Source organism: Silurus aristotelis (genome assembly GCF_946808225.1).
Source record: "Silurus aristotelis genome assembly, chromosome: 12".
Taxonomy (NCBI): Eukaryota; Metazoa; Chordata; class Actinopteri; order Siluriformes; family Siluridae; genus Silurus; species Silurus aristotelis.
Window position 1 is genome coordinate 30,340,375 of NC_139585.1, and position 17,500 is coordinate 30,357,874.

Below are 17,500 nucleotides of genomic sequence, written 5' to 3' on the forward strand. Positions count from 1 at the left end.
GGCGGGAGCAAGAGAGAGAGAGAGAGAGAGAGAGAGAGAGAGAGAGAGAGAGAGAGAGCGTGATTCAGCCCTCCTCTTCCTCCTCCTTCTCCGTTTGCAGCTCGTTCTGCCTCTCAGATTCGGCGCGAGACCTGCGGTGAACAGGACCCCGGATCGCGCGCAGTACAGTTTTTATTTTATTTCTTTTTAATGATTTTCTTGATATTTTGGGTGTGTAATCCGCGCGCACCGACACCTGGAGGATTATATATATAATATATATATATATATATATATATATATATATTTATTAAAAAAACAATTAACAAAACACAGCCTTTATATATACACCGAGCGAGAGAGCGAGCGCGCGCGCGAGGGAGGAGGAAGCGCACGAGGCGGCGTGGATGCGCGGAGGAAATGGAAGTGCTGCTGGTGATCTGCGTCGCGTTCGGGATGCTGCGGTGCGACGGCGCGCGAGCCGACTCCATCATCCACATCGGTAAGGAGCTCGTGCGATCAGATACAGAACTGCCATCCGACAGGTCCTGCATCAGATACAAGATCAGACATGGGGCTGGGGCAATTAGCGCTCGCGCAGAAAGCGGAGGGTCTGATGCGTGAAAAGTGCGTCTGGGAAAATGAGGATGAGGATGATGAGGATTAGGAGGATGAGGATGATGAGGTGCAGAAAAAAGAGAGAGGGAAAATAAAGGGAGAGAGAGAGAGAGGGAGAGCAGAATGTATAATTAATGCGCGCGCAATGAAGTTGGAGCAAAAAAGAAAAGGATCTCGGATCTGGCTAGACCTGAAGAGAGAGTTTGTGTGTGTGTGTGTGTGTGTGTGTTTGTGCGCGCGAGCGTTTGCGTGTGCGCGCGCGTGTGTGTGGGAGGGCTGAGAACTGACCCCCTCCTCCTCTTTTCAAGCTAGAAGCTTTAACTTTGTATGCAACGTGAGAGAAATTTTAAGAAAGGCTGGTGGATCTGTGGATCTGTGGATCAGTGGATCTGTGGATCTGTGGATCTGTGGATCAGTGGATCTGTGGATCTGTGACTAAAATGAGAAGAAGTGACTGTAAATGTGTTTTTTATATAAAAATAGATCGGATAAAATCCTGCAGAGTGTCCAATCCGTCCATACTTCCTGGGCTGGAGAAAGAGAGATAGCGAGAAGGAGAGAGATAGAGAGAGAGAGAGAGAGAGAGAGACTCTGTCCTTTTGTCCTTTCACTATTCAACAGATCATACACTGAAGCTGGATTTGATCACACACACACACACACACACACACACACACACACACACACACACACACACACACACACACACACACACACACACACACACACACATTCTGTACGCATGTTGATTTGTGATTTTCAGGATTGAAGGCCTGCTGTAAATTTCCTCATATGAGATGTAAAGCTCTGCGGTTCTTCTCTTCTCCTCTGTGGTGTCTCAGAAGAGTCGTTCATGGTGCAGATGTATCCACATGTTGCTGTAAGCATGTAAACACTCTCACTATAAGGTAAGGTGAAGGAAGTGATTAGCTGGAAGTTCTTATTGGGAAAGAGCGCAGTGGGAATTACATTTGGCCTACAGGCTTCGTTTCGGAAGAAGAAACGATTGTGTGGTTTTCCATCACCTGCTCCACAAGTTTATTTACGACCCTTATACCTTTCCTCTGAATCAAAAGGGTTCTCATTTCTTACACCGTCAGACCCTTTTAACTTCAGCATAAATTCCATGGACTCTGAGGTACAGGTTAGATCTTTAAACTGGAATATAAGGTGTAAAACGAAACAAGTCAAATGTGCGATCAAATCAGTTTCAGTTTGACTTATGACCACAAACTCTTTCATAATGGAGGTTTGTGATTTCTATCTCACGCTGAACACAATTAGAAAATGGCTGAACTTCTGGCGATGTTCCACACACACCCCTAATCCCATCAGAGAACTAAAAATAGTTCTTAAAAATAATTCTAGATGCAGCTTTGGGACCAACCACAGAGCTGGAGGTCTCGGTTCAAATAAAATCCTTGTCATGAATGAATGTTTTTACATTTCCACATGTTCCAGTCCTGATTTGTTACTCTATTGTGTTCACCTGTTTCCTTGTAATTCCTGAGCGGTTTCTTCATGTAAACTCTTCTCCAAGTTTTCCTGAGATTCTACATCAGTTCCAGATTCTTGACTTGAATTCTGAAGGATTATGCTTGTTCCTCACTCCTGCTGCGTCTTTCGACTCCTGCTGAGACTTTCCGAGAGAAAACCGCACCGAATCTGAGGGTCAGTGATTGCTGTATGGTTCAAGCCGATGATGGAGCTCGTGTCAAACGTCAAACATCAGCAGTTTTTTAGGTCAGGAGAAGAAAATTAGTGACACACTTGTGGATGATGCTGATGATCATTTTTAGTTGATTAAATTGTGTTACATATTGACTATAATGTGAAATAAACCCATATGCAGGGGTGCATCAGTGAAGATCACTGCAACAGAATTGCTATAGGTATTTCTTCTTCTTTCAACTTCTCCCATTAGGGGGCGCCACAATGGATCATCCGTCTCCAGACCCCCCTGTCCTCTAGGTTTGGGGTAGAATTGGGCATACTTTGCTCTTTCTTTTTTAGGGAAGTTTCAGGTATATATAGTATTTTCTTCTTCTTCTTTTGGCTTCTCCCATTAGGGGGCACCACAGAAGATCATCCGTCTCCACCCCCCCCTGTCCTCTACATCTGCCTCTTTTACACCAACTACCTGCATGTCTTCCCTCACCACATCCATGAACCTCCTCCTTGTTCTTCCTCTTTTCCTCCTTCCTGGTGTCTCCATCCTCAGCATTCTCCTACTAATATACCCCATGTCCCTCCTCTGCACATGTCCAAACCATCTCAATCTCACCTCCCTCACCTTGTCTCCAAAACGTCCTACATGTGCTGTCCCTCTAATAAACTCATTTTTAATCCTGTCCATCGTCATCACTCCCAATGAACATCTCAACATCTTCAGCTCTGCTACCTCCAGCTCCACCTCCTGTCTTTTACTCAATGAACATCTCAACATCTTCAGCTCTGCTACCTCCATCTCCATATAGGTATAATGTCAGTATATGTATTAAAGTCGTTTTAGTTCAAAACTCAAAAACCGGAAACGTGACCTCGCCCGTGTCTGCTCCGCCTCCTGTCTCCACTCCGTCTTCTACGCCCTCCACCTATCGTCTCCCCTCTGCCTCCTGCTCAGGTTGTCATGCTGCTATAGAAACCTGAGGAAGGAAAAACAGTGCCGTCCCCAACGAGGAGACTCTGACAGAAAGCGATTGGAGAGGAGGATGCTGTGATTTCTCACCCAGGCCTCAGCTTTCCGAACCCTGTAATTGGGAGAGTAGAATGAGCAGATGCGACGCATCCATTCCCACTAAATAAGCTTAACGCTGCGGTTATACATCAACCCAGCATATCGGCCACCTGGATAACTGGTGAGAGGGGACTGCTCTCCACTCCACCCTGAGGAACAAACATCTGAATTCTACAAATGAGGAGATATATTTAACATTCATTATTATTACACAGTCCACGTTCAGACTGATGAGTTTGCACACATTCATATTTTATATTCAGTTTTTCACTACCTGTGTGTGGTTGCTATCCATGGTCCTGTACCAAAAATCCATAAACAAATAGAAGTGATAGACCTTCATGCAAATATTCATTAATATTTAAAGAGCCGCTATTCTGACCTTCGCTCGTGTGACATGACTTTATATTTGTGATAAAGTATCTTCAGCTTCAGCATTGTGTATTCATTTGGGGACGCATTTACTCCTTTACATTCTAATGTGTAACACACATGGTCAAAAGTTTGTAGACATCTGACCATAAAATTGCTTTGTGCTTTTTGGACATCCCATTTACTTTTCATCTGCTATTATAATGAGCTTCTGGGAAGATGTTCTACTAGATGTTGTGGAGATTCATTAAGCTATAAGGGTGTTAGTAATGTCAGGTACTAATGTAGGTGAGAAGGTGAGGAGGTTCCTGGGGTGCAGTCAGCGTTTACATTCGGCCTAAAGGTGTTCAATAGGGTTGAAGCTCCATAGCAGGAGATCTTTCACTTCAACCCATGGAAAGCAGATGTTCATGGAGCTGACTTTGTGCTTAAGGGCATTGTTATGCTGGAACAGGTTTGGGTCTTCTTAAGTCCTACTCCCTAGCTGTGTCCGTTGTGTGTGTGTGTGTGTGTGTGTGTGTGTGTGTGTGGTAAGGGTATTCTGGATGTTTAAGAGAGTTCTCATACACTACTGGCAAAAATCACCTCCATTTCCATTTTTTTTACTTGAATTTTGTTAAACAATAATAAAAAGAAAATCTTGAATCATTTTGTTGAAGAAAATTGTATCTAAACATTTAATTCCTCAAAGCAGTCAAACACACACATGTTGTTCTTTCTACAGAAAAATACATTTTGTTTAGAAAGTTCTTCTCCACACTGGTGCAGATGTTCCCACTAATGTGTTGCACTTTTAAGCTGCTTTGCTTTTACCCTTCTGTCCAGTTAATCCCAAACCAGCTCCATCAGGTTTAAGTCTGCATACTGTGTCCAGTCCACGGTTTGAAGCCCACGGTCTTGTTCTTTTCTGCTACAGTAGTTCTGACAGCCTGGAGGTGTGTTCTGGGTCTTTATCTTGCTGTAGGATGAATTCCTGATCAACTATTTGTATACCAGAGGGTCTTGTACGGTGCTGTACATTTGTGTGCTTCAGGGTTCGGGGTGACACACACTGAGGAACACACACTGAGGAACCATCTTTTCTCCTGCTAGATGGTGTACAAAAACACAATCATTTCAATCTTTGGTTCATTGATCCACAAGACCTTCTTCTAGTCTTATGTGGTCCACTGGTGGTGCTTTCTGGCCCAGACAAGCCCCCTTTTCTTTTTTTTTTCCATCTTAAAAATGTTCTTTTCTCACGGCCACTCGACCTGTCAGACCTGCAGCTGAAAGTCTTCTCTTCACAGTTCTAACTCAGACTTGATTACGTTGGCCAGTGTTACGCTGTGCTTGAAGCTGTTGTCCTGAGAGCCACCCATCATGTATGCTGTTGACTTCTTGATGGTGTTGTGGCTTTGGGTCTGGCTCTTCCTGTTAGAGTTTCCTCCAGTTTCTAACAGCCTTTGCCAGGATCTAAAGGATCCTTCTTGCTTTCTATCTTTTTTTTTGTTGTTTTTCTTTCCTTGTATTTTCCCTGTTTTCCCCACTAGATGTCACCTTTTTGTCCCTGGTTCCCTCATTAGTTTCCTATTGTGTCCACCTGAGACCTGTTAGCCTGTGTGTATATAAGTTCCTCCTTTGTGCCTGTTTGTTGATTGATCATTTAAAGTTGTGTGGTCTGGTTCCTGTGATTGGGTTCTTATGTGTCAGGCCTTTTACTGAATTTTCTGTGTATGTTTGTTTTTGTGTTTTGCTTTGTTCTGTGAAGACTTTGTTTTGAAGTAAGTGTGCCAGAGTTCCAGTGAAAGATTTTGCTTGTAATTCTTTGAGGTCCTGAGAAGATCTTGTTTTTCTTTTGAGTTGTGGATTTTCTGCTCTGCTATTGTGCTGTGTACACAGACACACAAATAAACACTGGAACACACAAACACCACGAAAAACTAAATGAACAAACAAATCACAACCACAGAGGGTTTATAAATAATCAACAACATTTGGGAGACCTGTAGGAATCTAGTCTTAAGCTTTCGAGGCTTTGTGTTCATTTCTGCAAAACAGCTGTAAGGTGTTCAACAACTACATCGACCCTGAAAACGCCTTCATTTAACACGTTTTTCTGCAGCATTTACATTTTCTGATGATGCGTTGGGACGCTGGCAGGATGTATGCATCTGTAGTAGGGACCACTCCAGTAAAACATTGTGTTCTGGTGGGTCTGAGGAATCTTGAGCTCCCATTTTGAACACACACAGTCATGAGGAGAACACACACACAGCTGCAGCGACCCAGGGATGCTGTAATGAGAGCAGAGAAGATGATTGTGATGTAGCACCTTCTGCAGGGGTGTTATTAGGAGACTTTGGAGGTGGTGAGGTTCAGCTTCAGTTCCTGATCGAACAAGTTCCATATTTCTCATTATTTATTGTACAGGTATTAAACTTCTGTCTGGGCTCCATCTCTGTCCTCAACGGAGGGAAAAATTGATTGGCTTGGTTTTTAACTGTGACCTGGCAAATAGTGAATAAATAAAATGCTCTCTCTTCCTCTTGCTCCCTGAAGGCGCCATCTTTGAGGAGAATGCAGCGAGGGATGACGAGGTCTTCCAGCTGGCCATCTCAGACCTCAGCCTCAATGATGACATTTTGCAGAGCGAGAAAATCACACACTCCATAAAATTTATCGAGCCTAACAACCCCTTCCAGGCGGTGCAGGAAGGTAAGTGAATTGTTATTCTTGGCTTTATGGATTTGGTGACTGCTGGCGTTGTCCATCAAACAGGTTTTGAGCGCTATAAAGATTTAATTAGACAGATTAGGGTTAGCTATTGGATTAGTGCTAGGCTAAGTGCTTAGCGCTTTCTTTCACAGCTCTTGGTGTTCAGGAGATTAGGAATAGTGTGGTGATGTAGGTAGTCGTTCTGAAGAAGCTGCTGGTGTTTTTCTTTGAGGCGTTGAAGATGTTTTTATTGCTAGGAACAGGAACAGTGGCGTTGGAGCAGCACAGTGAACCTCTGCAGACTTTTTCTTGGCTAGCTAGCGCTGACGCTGGTGTTAACATGAAAGTGCTTTACCCAAAAGTGAAAACTTGGAAGATAAATCTGATTGAAAGATCACATGATCATTATGAAGATTAATATTCAGAAGCTTCACTGATCTTTCAATAGGAAATGTACGTTTTCTAGCTGGAGGTTTTGCTGTATCTGGGCGACGGATTTGACAGACGGCTGTTATTGCGCTTTAGCGTATGGACAGAAGTCTGGGTTGGAATAAAGATTTTCTCGATAGCGATTTTCCTCGTAATTGCAGCGGCGCTTTAGTCTTTATCATGGTGGAAACGTCTGGAAGAAGAACTGTGCTGTATGAATGCTCTAACAGCTGATGACATGGAGATTGATGATGATGATGATGATGATGATGATGGTGGGAGCGATTACATTTCTTTGTACATTGACAGCTGGGCTTATCGGCATTCCGCGGAAATAAAGACCAGATTTATCGATTTTCTTTTTTTGGTTTTCTTTATGTTTTTGCCCTTAAACAGATCTGTCCTTTAGTCCTTTCTTGTGGAACACAAAAGAGTGTTCTGTACAAAAACCATCAATGACAAATCAAGGTCATCAGAAGCGGTATCGAAAACACTACCGCATACAAAAAAAGAAGAGAGCGGTCGACACGTTTGACACGTGAGCAGTGTTTACGCAGTACATTTATTGGAACTAATACACGTGTTGGATCTTCTTCATACAATCCTCAATTGTTTAAGAGATAATAAGAGACTGAGTCTCTGTCATGTGATCACTCTGCTCTACTGTTCTACAGACGTGTTGTGGCCCCCAAACACACACACACACACACACACACACACTTTTTCTGTACTATAATAATGAGGTAATTTATTATGATTGTGATGTAGTGAACTTGTTGCTCAGGAGTCTGAACAGCGATGTTCCTTGGCGATCAGGATCTCGGCTCTGCTCATTAGCTCATGACCCTGGAGTTATATCTGCTCTTCTCTCTCTCTCTCTCTCTCTCTCTCTCTCTCTCTCTCTCTCTCTCTCTCTCTCTATCTCTCTATGCACAAATTTTATCATTCTAGATATGATGAGCTACATGGATGTGAGTGGATGCTTGTCGGGGTGTAATGATGGAGATAATTTCAGTGAGGCGTGCTCCTCATGAGCAGATCTTACCTGTGATGTAACGCGATGCCTTTTCACTCAAACACTTCGCTTCCTTTTCTCTTTTCTTGGCTGTTAAACCCACTGACACCTGCAGTGTGACTTCAGCTGTGTGTGTGTGTGTGTGTGTGTGTGTGTGTGTTGGTATAAGCACTCTTTTGATGTGTCACAGAGCTTCACTGTGCTCACACACTTTTCATCTCCAGGGGTAGCACACGTTTACTTCAGAACTGTTCTTTTTTTCCCCCTTTTTTCTTTTTTTAATTCAGTAACATTATACAACACAATAACACTGAAAGTGAGTTATTCTCTCACCAGTCTCACTTTTTTTTCCCTCAAACCCACAAATGAAGTCCTAAAGATGTCAGAGATCATAAATATACATCTTCACCTCTAAAACTGGAGACTCCTTTCAATAAATAAAAAAAACCCTTAGTAAATATTTACTATGGACACAAGGATCTTCATGGATCACCTCAGGTTGCTCACAGACACGCCTGAATTTTTATTTTTCTCTATTTCTATTTTTTATAAGCTACCCATGATGCAGTGTTTAAATCCTGCCGGCTTCAGGAATCAACAATTTGAGGAAACTGCTGCCAAATCTGTTGCTTACACCGTTTATGAAGCTGATATCTGAATCCACTACCGTATCTGTAGCTGTTACCATATTTAAAGCTGATATCATAAATGAAGCAATTACCATATCTGCATTTGCTTGCCATATTGGTAACTGCTACCTTATCTGTAGCAGTTACCGTATCTGAGGCCTTTACCGTATGTGTAGCAGCTACCGTATCTGAGGCAATTACCGTATGTGTAGCAGCTACCGTATCTGAGGCCTTTACCGTATGTGTAGCAGCTACCGTATCTGAGGCCATTACCGTATGTGTAGCAGCTACCGTATCTGAGGCCTTTACCGTATGTGTGGCAGCTACCGTATCTGAGGCCTTTACCGTATGTGTAGCAGCTACCGTATCTGAGGCCTTTACCGTATGTGTAGCAGCTACCGTATCTGAGGCCTTTACCGTATGTGTAGCAGCTACCGTATCTGAGGCCATTACCGTATGTGTAGCAGCTACCGTATCTGAGGCCTTTACCGTATGTGTGGCAGCTACCGTATCTGAGGCCTTTACCGTATGTGTAGCAGCTACCGTATCTGAGGCCTTTACCGTATGTGTAGCAGATACCGTATCTGAGGCCTTTACCGTATGTGTAGCAGATACCGTATCTGAGGTCTTTACCGTATGTGTAGCAGCTACCGTATCTGAGGCCTTTACCGTATGTGTAGCAGATACCGTATCTGAGGCCACTCATTATTAATCATCTCTCCTTCATCCTCCTGCTCCATCCTTCTCCCTCCTTCTCCACCTTCCATTCTCCTTCTCATGCACCATCCTTCTGCTCCACCCTCTTTCCTTCTTCAGCAAACAGATTTCTTATTCTATTTTTTTGTTTTTCTTATTCTTAATTAAACACCAAACTCTCTCTCTCTCTCTCTCTCTCTCTCTCTCTCTCTCTCTCTCTCTCTCTCTCTCTCTCTCTCTCTCTCTCTCTCCTAAAGTCTCCTAATTCATGAAGAGGAGAAAAACGAAGCGTGATGAAAAGCTTTTGCGTGTTGATGTGCAGCGCTGCTCTGCACTGATGCTGTGGCAGCTGGATGTCTGATTTTTTGGGAGATTGATCAGATTTTGAGAGTGTGATCGTCTAACAGGCCGGCGCTGGAGATCACTCACACAGCGAGAGGCTCGGCTTTCTCCTTCCACTTCAGAAAAATGGAAACAATGGAGGACAGTTCATCACGGCGAGAAAGCATCACTGATCTTTATGAGGCTGCTGTGGTTTGAACCGCCTCGTGGTGTGTGTGTGTGTGTGTGTGTGTGTGTGTGTGTGTGCGCGCACACACGCAGCAGCTTCATGCATCACTTCACACTGCGAGCCGTCGGGGTAATTAATTCATGACCTCCTTTTTGGAGCTCGACGTGTCCGACGTGGCTGCTGATTAAAATTGGTTCTGAATCATGAGCTGAATGATGGACGTGAGAAAGAGAGAGAAAAACAGAGATGGAACATTCGTTTTAAAAATAGATTTAGGAGGAATGTGATGAACATCTGGTTACGCTTCGATCCAAACCTTTACATTTGTAGATGATTTTCAGAAACTTTGGAAAACTTTGTGATTGAATTTCTGCTGCATCATCTTTTATCTAAAAATCCATTCTTTCCTCGCGTTTTGAAATGATGCTTTGTTTCTCTTTCGCTACCCATGATGCATTGCTCCAGTCCTGCTCGCTCTCTCCTTTGTGCCCTGTGTGAGTTCAGACTTTTTTTTTCACTTTTATTACGAATGATCAATACGTTTTACTTCCTCATCAATCAGTAGATTTTCTCCTGCAGAATGCGGCCAGTTTCACAAACACAAACTTTATTTGGGTAATGAAGAGATTTTTTTAGTACATTACCATCTTTCAGTTATGTTTCTCCCTTACAGCTACCATATCCGTATCCACATCTCTATCTGTCACTGCTACGTATCTGAATCCGCTACCAGATCTGTATCCGCTACCGGATCTGTATCCGCTACCAGATCTGTATCCACTTACCAGATCTGTATCCGCTACCGGATCTGTATCCGCTACCAGATCTGTATCCACTTACCAGATCTGTATCCGCTACCAGATCTGTATCCGCTACCAGATCTGTATCCACTACTGTATGTGTGTGTTCTACCATATCCGTATCCACATCTCTATCTGTCACTGCTACGTATCTGTATCCGCTACCGGATCTGTATCCGCTACCGGATCTGTATCCGCTACCAGATCTGTATCCGCTACCAGATCTGTATCCACTACTGTATGTGTGTGTTCTACCATATCTGTATCCACATCTCTATCTGTCACTGCTACGTATCTGTATCCGCTACCAGATCTGTATCCGCTACCGGATCTGTATCCGCTACCAGATCTGTATCCACTACTGTATGTGTGTGTTCTACCATATCCGTATCCACATCTCTATCTGTCACTGCTACGTATCTGTATCCGCTACCAGATCTGTATCCGCTACCGGATCTGTATCCGCTACCAGATCTGTATCCACTACTGTATGTGTGTGTTCTACCATATCTGTATCCACATCTCTATCTGTCACTGCTACGTATCTGTATCCGCTACCAGATCTGTATCCGCTACCGGATCTGTATCCGCTACCAGATCTGTATCCACTACTGTATGTGTGTGTTCTACCATATCCGTATCCACATCTCTATCTGTCACTGCTACGTATCTGTATCCGCTACCAGATGAGGAGGAGATGAAAAGGAGATGAGGTGGAGTGGAGATGAGAAATAGATGAGATCAAAATAAGAAAAGGAGCGATGGCAGAGGAGGGAAGATGTAGATGATGAGGAGATGAAGAGAAGCTAAGGAGGAGAGAAGGAATGTGATTGTGTGAGAACATCAGTGAGGGTTGGAGGTTTGACTCTTGCAGATCAGGATTATTACATCAATCTTTGACACAGAGCTGGGAATCGTTGCTTCTGATTGGTCGAATTCAATTTCAGATAAACTTCACTGCACTCATTCTAACAGCTGTGGTTTCCATGGTAACAGCTTATTTAAAAAAAAAAAAAAAAAAGTAAAGTCTCTGTAGTACAAGAGGAACATGTATATATTTACTCAACAGTGTGGAGAAACGAGCAGCAGGAGATAAAACCAGAGCTCGCACACAAGGTGGAACAATCATACGCTCCACAGGCAAAAGTATTGGGACACCTGATGTCTGTGGTTGGAGGCACACAATTGTATCAGATCTCCTGCTCCAGAGCTCGAATCCCTCTGAGAATATTTCAAAATGCATGTGAAAGCTGACTGCACCCCAGACCTCCTCACATCACCACCTGACTTTACCTACACACTTGTAGCTGAATGTGGATTGAGAAGTTAAAGAAGAAGCCCACAGTAATGTTGAAACATCTAGTCCACACGTTGTCCATGTGACGTCACACGTGTAAAGCTGTTTCACATCTCTGTAGCTGAGCTCGGAGTGAAAGTACATGTAGATCTTATTTTTAAATATTTATCAAATGCATTTCTACCTGAAAGGTCAGCTGACAGACCGGCATCGCGTTCACTGATGCTCAGCTCCTGTAAATGTCACATCAATCACACCGGCGTTACTCAACACTTTTACAACTTCAGCCTTTACATCAAGATCAGAAGGAGAAGAACCAACTTTAGTGAGACTGAGTGTAAAATCCACCACGCTCACGCTGGAAAAAACTCAGTCTCACACAGTCTCTCTCTCACACAGTCTCTCTCAAAGCTCACGCTGGAAAAAACTCTCTCTCTCTCTCTCTCTCTCTCTTTCTCACACAGTCTCTCTCAAAGCTCACGCTGGAAAAAACTCTCTCTCTCTCTCTCTCTCTCTCTCTCTCTCTCTTTCCTCTCTCTCTCTCCCCTCTCCCCCCCCCTCTCTCTCTTTCTCACACAGTCTCTCTCTCTCTCTCTCTCTCTCTCTCTCTCTTTCTCACTCACTCTCTTTCCTCTCTCTCTCTCTCTCTCTCTCTCTGATACATGGCAGCCATTTTGCAGGACAACGTGTTTAAATGTCAGCAGGTTGGTGTCTGTCTGAAGCTCCTGCACTGCACAAAGGCTTTTCTTTATCACCCCTGCGGCTAAAAATAACCTGAAACGCCGCTCAGAGCCGCCGGTGTGAAGAGAAACAGATTATACATCATCCTCATTCACCAAGTCTCAGGATTCACAAGAACAAAGTCTCAAAATAGCGGAAATACGCCAAAACTTCGCCTGTAGTACAACCAGATACTCATGTGTACTTTTATTTATTTATTTATTTATTTATTTGCAGGTATGTAGTGGGTGTTCTTTAGTTCTGTATTCTTTATAATATTTAAATTCGACCACAATTCTTCTTTTTCATCATAAATTATTCGCATACATTTTTTTTTACCCCAAAAAATTACAAAATAAATCGAAACAGTTTTATAATAATTTCATCTGATGCACAGAATAAAAATTACGATGTATATGAATAAATATTATTATTATGATTTATTATAGATATGGTGTAATAGGACTACGGCTATGCAGCAGTTTTAATGCTGATGTGCTTCATGTTGTTTATTTGGTGAGTGTGTGTGTGTGAGCTTCATGTCTCCTGTAGAAGAAGTGAAGTGGTAGATGATCTGGAGCAGTGGAGTATCACACAGAAATTAAGGAAAAGTCTGGATTGTCTGAGAGAAGACAGGAGCTCGGAGACATGATGGATTATTAATAAATTCCTCTCCCTAATTAAAACAGATCTCGCTCCAAAATCCTGCAAAGGGTTAAATACTCATAAAAAAAACAAAACCTACTAATATAATTCTAACATCGCTGTAATATGCGAAGAAATACTAATTTCCCTGTGGGAACAAATAAATATTCTAAAATAAAACAAATGAAATCACTGTACAGTCTATTTACTTATTAATCCATAAAAATGACGGGTTTGAGAAATGTCTGAGGATCCATTCATAATATATTCATTTATTTTCATAAACCAGCATGACTGTGTTTTATTCTCATTAATATTCATGAGCAGACCTCATCGTATCGAATCATTCCGGAAATTAATTAGAAAGAAAATAATAAAGACGAGTCCTGATATTGCTGTGAAAATGGGAAGTTGATCATTGTGCTGACGCTCACGTAAAATCGCTTAAATGAAACGTGTCACGTGTCAGTACACAGATTTATCGGGGATTAGTGTCTGTGGTGCCGTGAGAGCGAGCGTGTAAACACCACGGACATCATGTAAATAGATCATCATGCAGGCTGATGTTACTGTAACATGACCTGCTGTCAGCACGCGCGCACACACACACACACACACACACACACACACACACAGCTGGAGATGAGATCAGTGATTCAGTGATTCAGTGGTTCAGTGTGTGTGCTGATTTGATCCCGGGGCTGTAATGAAGAAACAAGAAGTTACAGCAGGAAGCTCTTTACCTTCTCCCTGATGATCAGCACCAGAAGACGTGAGGAACAGAGACACCAGGGTGTTTGTGAAGGAGCTATTTATGAGCTGAACACTTCAGAGAAACAAACCAGTGACGGGACAAGGAAGAGAGGCAAAAGAACCTGAGAAGATCAGGTGTTTACTGCACCACAATCTGTAGCTCTGAGATCAGAAGCCTATTATTAACCCTATCCAATCAGGGAGGCTGCTGTGTGTCACATGACCTACAGACACTTCACTGGCATCCAATCGCATCATAGCAGAACTTCTGCCACTTTATAAAAACTGATTACTGTAATGATCATCATCAGAACGTTCCACCTTGAAAAAGCATCGTTTTTGTTACCCTGGATGAGATGGAGCTCAGGGTCCATCAGAAGCTGGAGATGAACAACTGGTCCATTTTTTTAATCACTCCCATGCTCAAAATTGGAATTGTTGATAAATCAGTGTGTTATAGAGGATCTGGAAGTTCTCTCTTTACATCTGAGGATCCTCCTCTCCCTGGATGTGGAGGAACACGTGGAGGTGTTGGGAATAAAGGCAGTTGTGATGTAACCACCTCAGAGACACAGAAGAGTAAGGGAAGAGTGTATAGAAGTGTTAAAGGGGTAATAATCGGTGATGTTGGGAGTGGATGTGAGTCTTTAGTTGTGGCTTTCCTGGCTAGCACGTGAGAAGATCTTGATCTTGGAGATGGATGAAAGAGCAGTACAAAAATAGAGGAGACCTCCAGCTCTGCTAAGAGAAGCCTCAAAACCTCTGTCCGAGATGTGGATCTTTTCATCATGTGTCCTTTTGTCCTTCAGATGCAGGTACACGTCTGATTTTGGTTCTGTGGTGCTGCTTTTTCTGTGTTGGTACAGTGTAGAACTCTGAATGCTCTTCAATGCTTGTATTTTGGTTTCCAGTCTTTGAGATGAACGAGTCTCTGTCTTGGTGTGTTGGTTTTCCAAAAATCCTATTAAGTTCTCAGGTAGACCGGCCATGTTAGGAATGACCAGGTTTCTCCATTGGTTCTGGCTTTCAGTTTGGTCTGCTGGAGAAACAGGGTTTATAGAGAATAATAAAGTTATGGGTGATAACAGTAACTCCACTTCTTCTCTGTGATGAGGAAGAATCTGTTCCTCTGTGGATTATGTTCTGAATCAGACACTAAATTTCCTCTCGAGGTCTTGAGCTTTCAGTTTGTTAGGTGACTGTGTTCACCTGTTCTGTGTCAGGACCTCAGGGGTTGCTAAAGCCATGCCCACGCTAATACACTTTCTTATTAAACACATATTTTTCTCTCAGATCTTGTCCTTCTGTCCACACAGAGGTGAAAGAAAGTGATGACGTGTGGAGCGTTTTTTTTTTTACTTTTAAAGGTTTTTTATTTATTTCTCTGGATTAGTGCAGATGTAGTCTAAAAGAGGTCTGGAGATCTTTTCATTCTGCTGCTTGGTGCTTAAAATACAGCTGAATTATCACAACATCCACAAAACCTGATGTGCTACATGATCATTAGCTTCACTGTACAATAACTAACACTGAGAGTGTAGTCAGATCTTTACGCAGTTTACATCTACAGCATTTAGCAGTAACCAGTATTGAGCCTGACTTGCATTTATCTCATTCATACACAATCCAGCGTCTTCACCACTACGCTACACCTCCCACTGATTTACCGCCGATAAATCCACAGCCATGAACATGCTAATGCTTTAGAATGGATGAAGGATCAAAGCAAAACTTGCAATATTCCTACACAGTCATACTGGTATACGAGGCTTGAGCTTCATCATCATCACGATGCGATGAATAACATTTAAACAGACAACACAAAACAGGTGAACACAATCAGCTAGCAAAGAACAAAAGAGGTTGAATGAATGCACCTGTTAGCTAGCTTGGCATACTTTATCACGCTAGCTCGCACTTTCTGATGCGTCGTTTAGTTTCCCAGGAACAAAACATGGGCGTGACCACCACACAGCAGAGCTGATGGGTTTATTATTGGTTCACACCCATGATGGATTTGTGTTCATGCCAGAATCCTGAAGTTACTGCTAAGAGAATTTCAGGACGTCAGTCCGGGAGTGAAATCTATACTAACGCGTGTGCTAATAACAGGAGTGTTTGCTGTTCTTTCGAAGAGTGAGCGATAAACAAACTGAGTGCATGATGGAGGCAATGAGAATATCGCTGTAAATTACGCCTTTGTAGCAGCCAAACGATTCCAATTATCAGATACATGGCCTAACGATCACACCACGCAATTAAGACAGCGATTGTCTCGTCACACCAGCGGGTAGTTATTAGAAGCGTCTCGTCAAGCTTTTAGCGAGGTGCGAGACGAGCACGACCGCAAACAGCCGTGCTAACAAAGCCACGCCAAAGAGAGAGAGAAAAAAACAAAACATTAACGTTATAAATAATTGATGAGGTAGCAGTTAGCACAACGGCTATCAGCTCTTTCCCTGCAGCCTCTTTACTTCCTGTTACAGCTCCATTTTCCCCTCCAGCGATCACAAGTGCTTCCATGTTCATGCTAATTGAGCTGATTTTCATACCAAAGACCTGATGCTAATGCTAAGTCTTTGTAGGTACCGCCCTCAAACACACACAGACGGCTCTCCAGACCCTTTTACATTTATCCTTCTTACATTTATACTGGAGCTGATCAGCAGCGTGTGTGTGTGTGTGTGTGTGTGTGAACAAAACATTGCACTATAAATCACCTGCCACACCATTATTATTATAATATATTTATTATGTTTAATTTATAATCTAAATTCAGTTAATAAATTAGGGAGTTAATTTTCTTGCTTTTCTACATATTTATTTATTATTATTTATTTTATTTTTTTCTGCCCCCCAAAAGAAAACGATTAAATTGAATTAAAATAAATGGTAAGATTTTCTTTTTAAGGATCAGAAATAATGCAGTAACTAAACTAATAAATGCATTTGTAAGCGACTAGTTATTAATTTATACGCCATTACCAGCTGTTTAACACTTTATTGTTCATCTTGAGTTTCTGATATTGCACGTGATTCTCACACACACACACACACACACACACACACACACACACACACGTATGTATTTGTAAATCAATAATCTATATGCTCAGTGTTTCAGTAAAGCGAGTGTAAACGTTACCTGCGCTTCAGAGCACCACGACGTCTCGGTCACGCCGCTTTCACGAATACGAGACGATATTCACGTGTCCATGTGCTCGTTCTCCTGATTCCTCAGGCGTTCTCTTTGAAGCGAGGAAAAGAGGAAGACCAAGTAGAAGGTTTATGGATGATCTGCTGTGGTGACCACTAATAGGAGCAACTGAAAGAAAAAGAAGAAAATGAAGAGGAAACCCAAACATGACGTTTGTGCACAAAGCCAGCTTCATAAAGATTTGCTTTCCATGGGCTCAACCCTATTGAACATATTGTTTGTGAACACTGACTGCACCTCCTGCCTCCTCATCTTCTCACCTACATCAGAATCTAGTGGAACATCTTCCCAAAATAGTGGAGTTTAGTAGAACAGTAAATTTAATGGGATATTTGAACCCACTCGAGTGTGAAATATCAGACGTTCTTCTTCTCCTCTGTGTGTC

The 17,500-nt window shown here is 42.5% G+C and overlaps 1 protein-coding gene across 1 annotated transcript; it reads left to right on the forward strand.

Annotated features, from left to right (window-relative positions):
* The first annotated feature begins 85 nt into the window (after positions 1-85).
* grid1b (glutamate receptor, ionotropic, delta 1b) lies at positions 86-7,999 on the forward strand. The gene is made up of 2 exons (XM_083556314.1): positions 86-481; positions 6,248-7,999. Exons 1-2 carry the CDS (start codon positions 400-402, stop codon positions 6,409-6,411), a joined length of 246 nt encoding a protein of 81 aa, XP_083412440.1. The 5' UTR covers positions 86-399; the 3' UTR covers positions 6,412-7,999.
* The last annotated feature ends 9,501 nt before the right edge of the window (positions 8,000-17,500 follow it).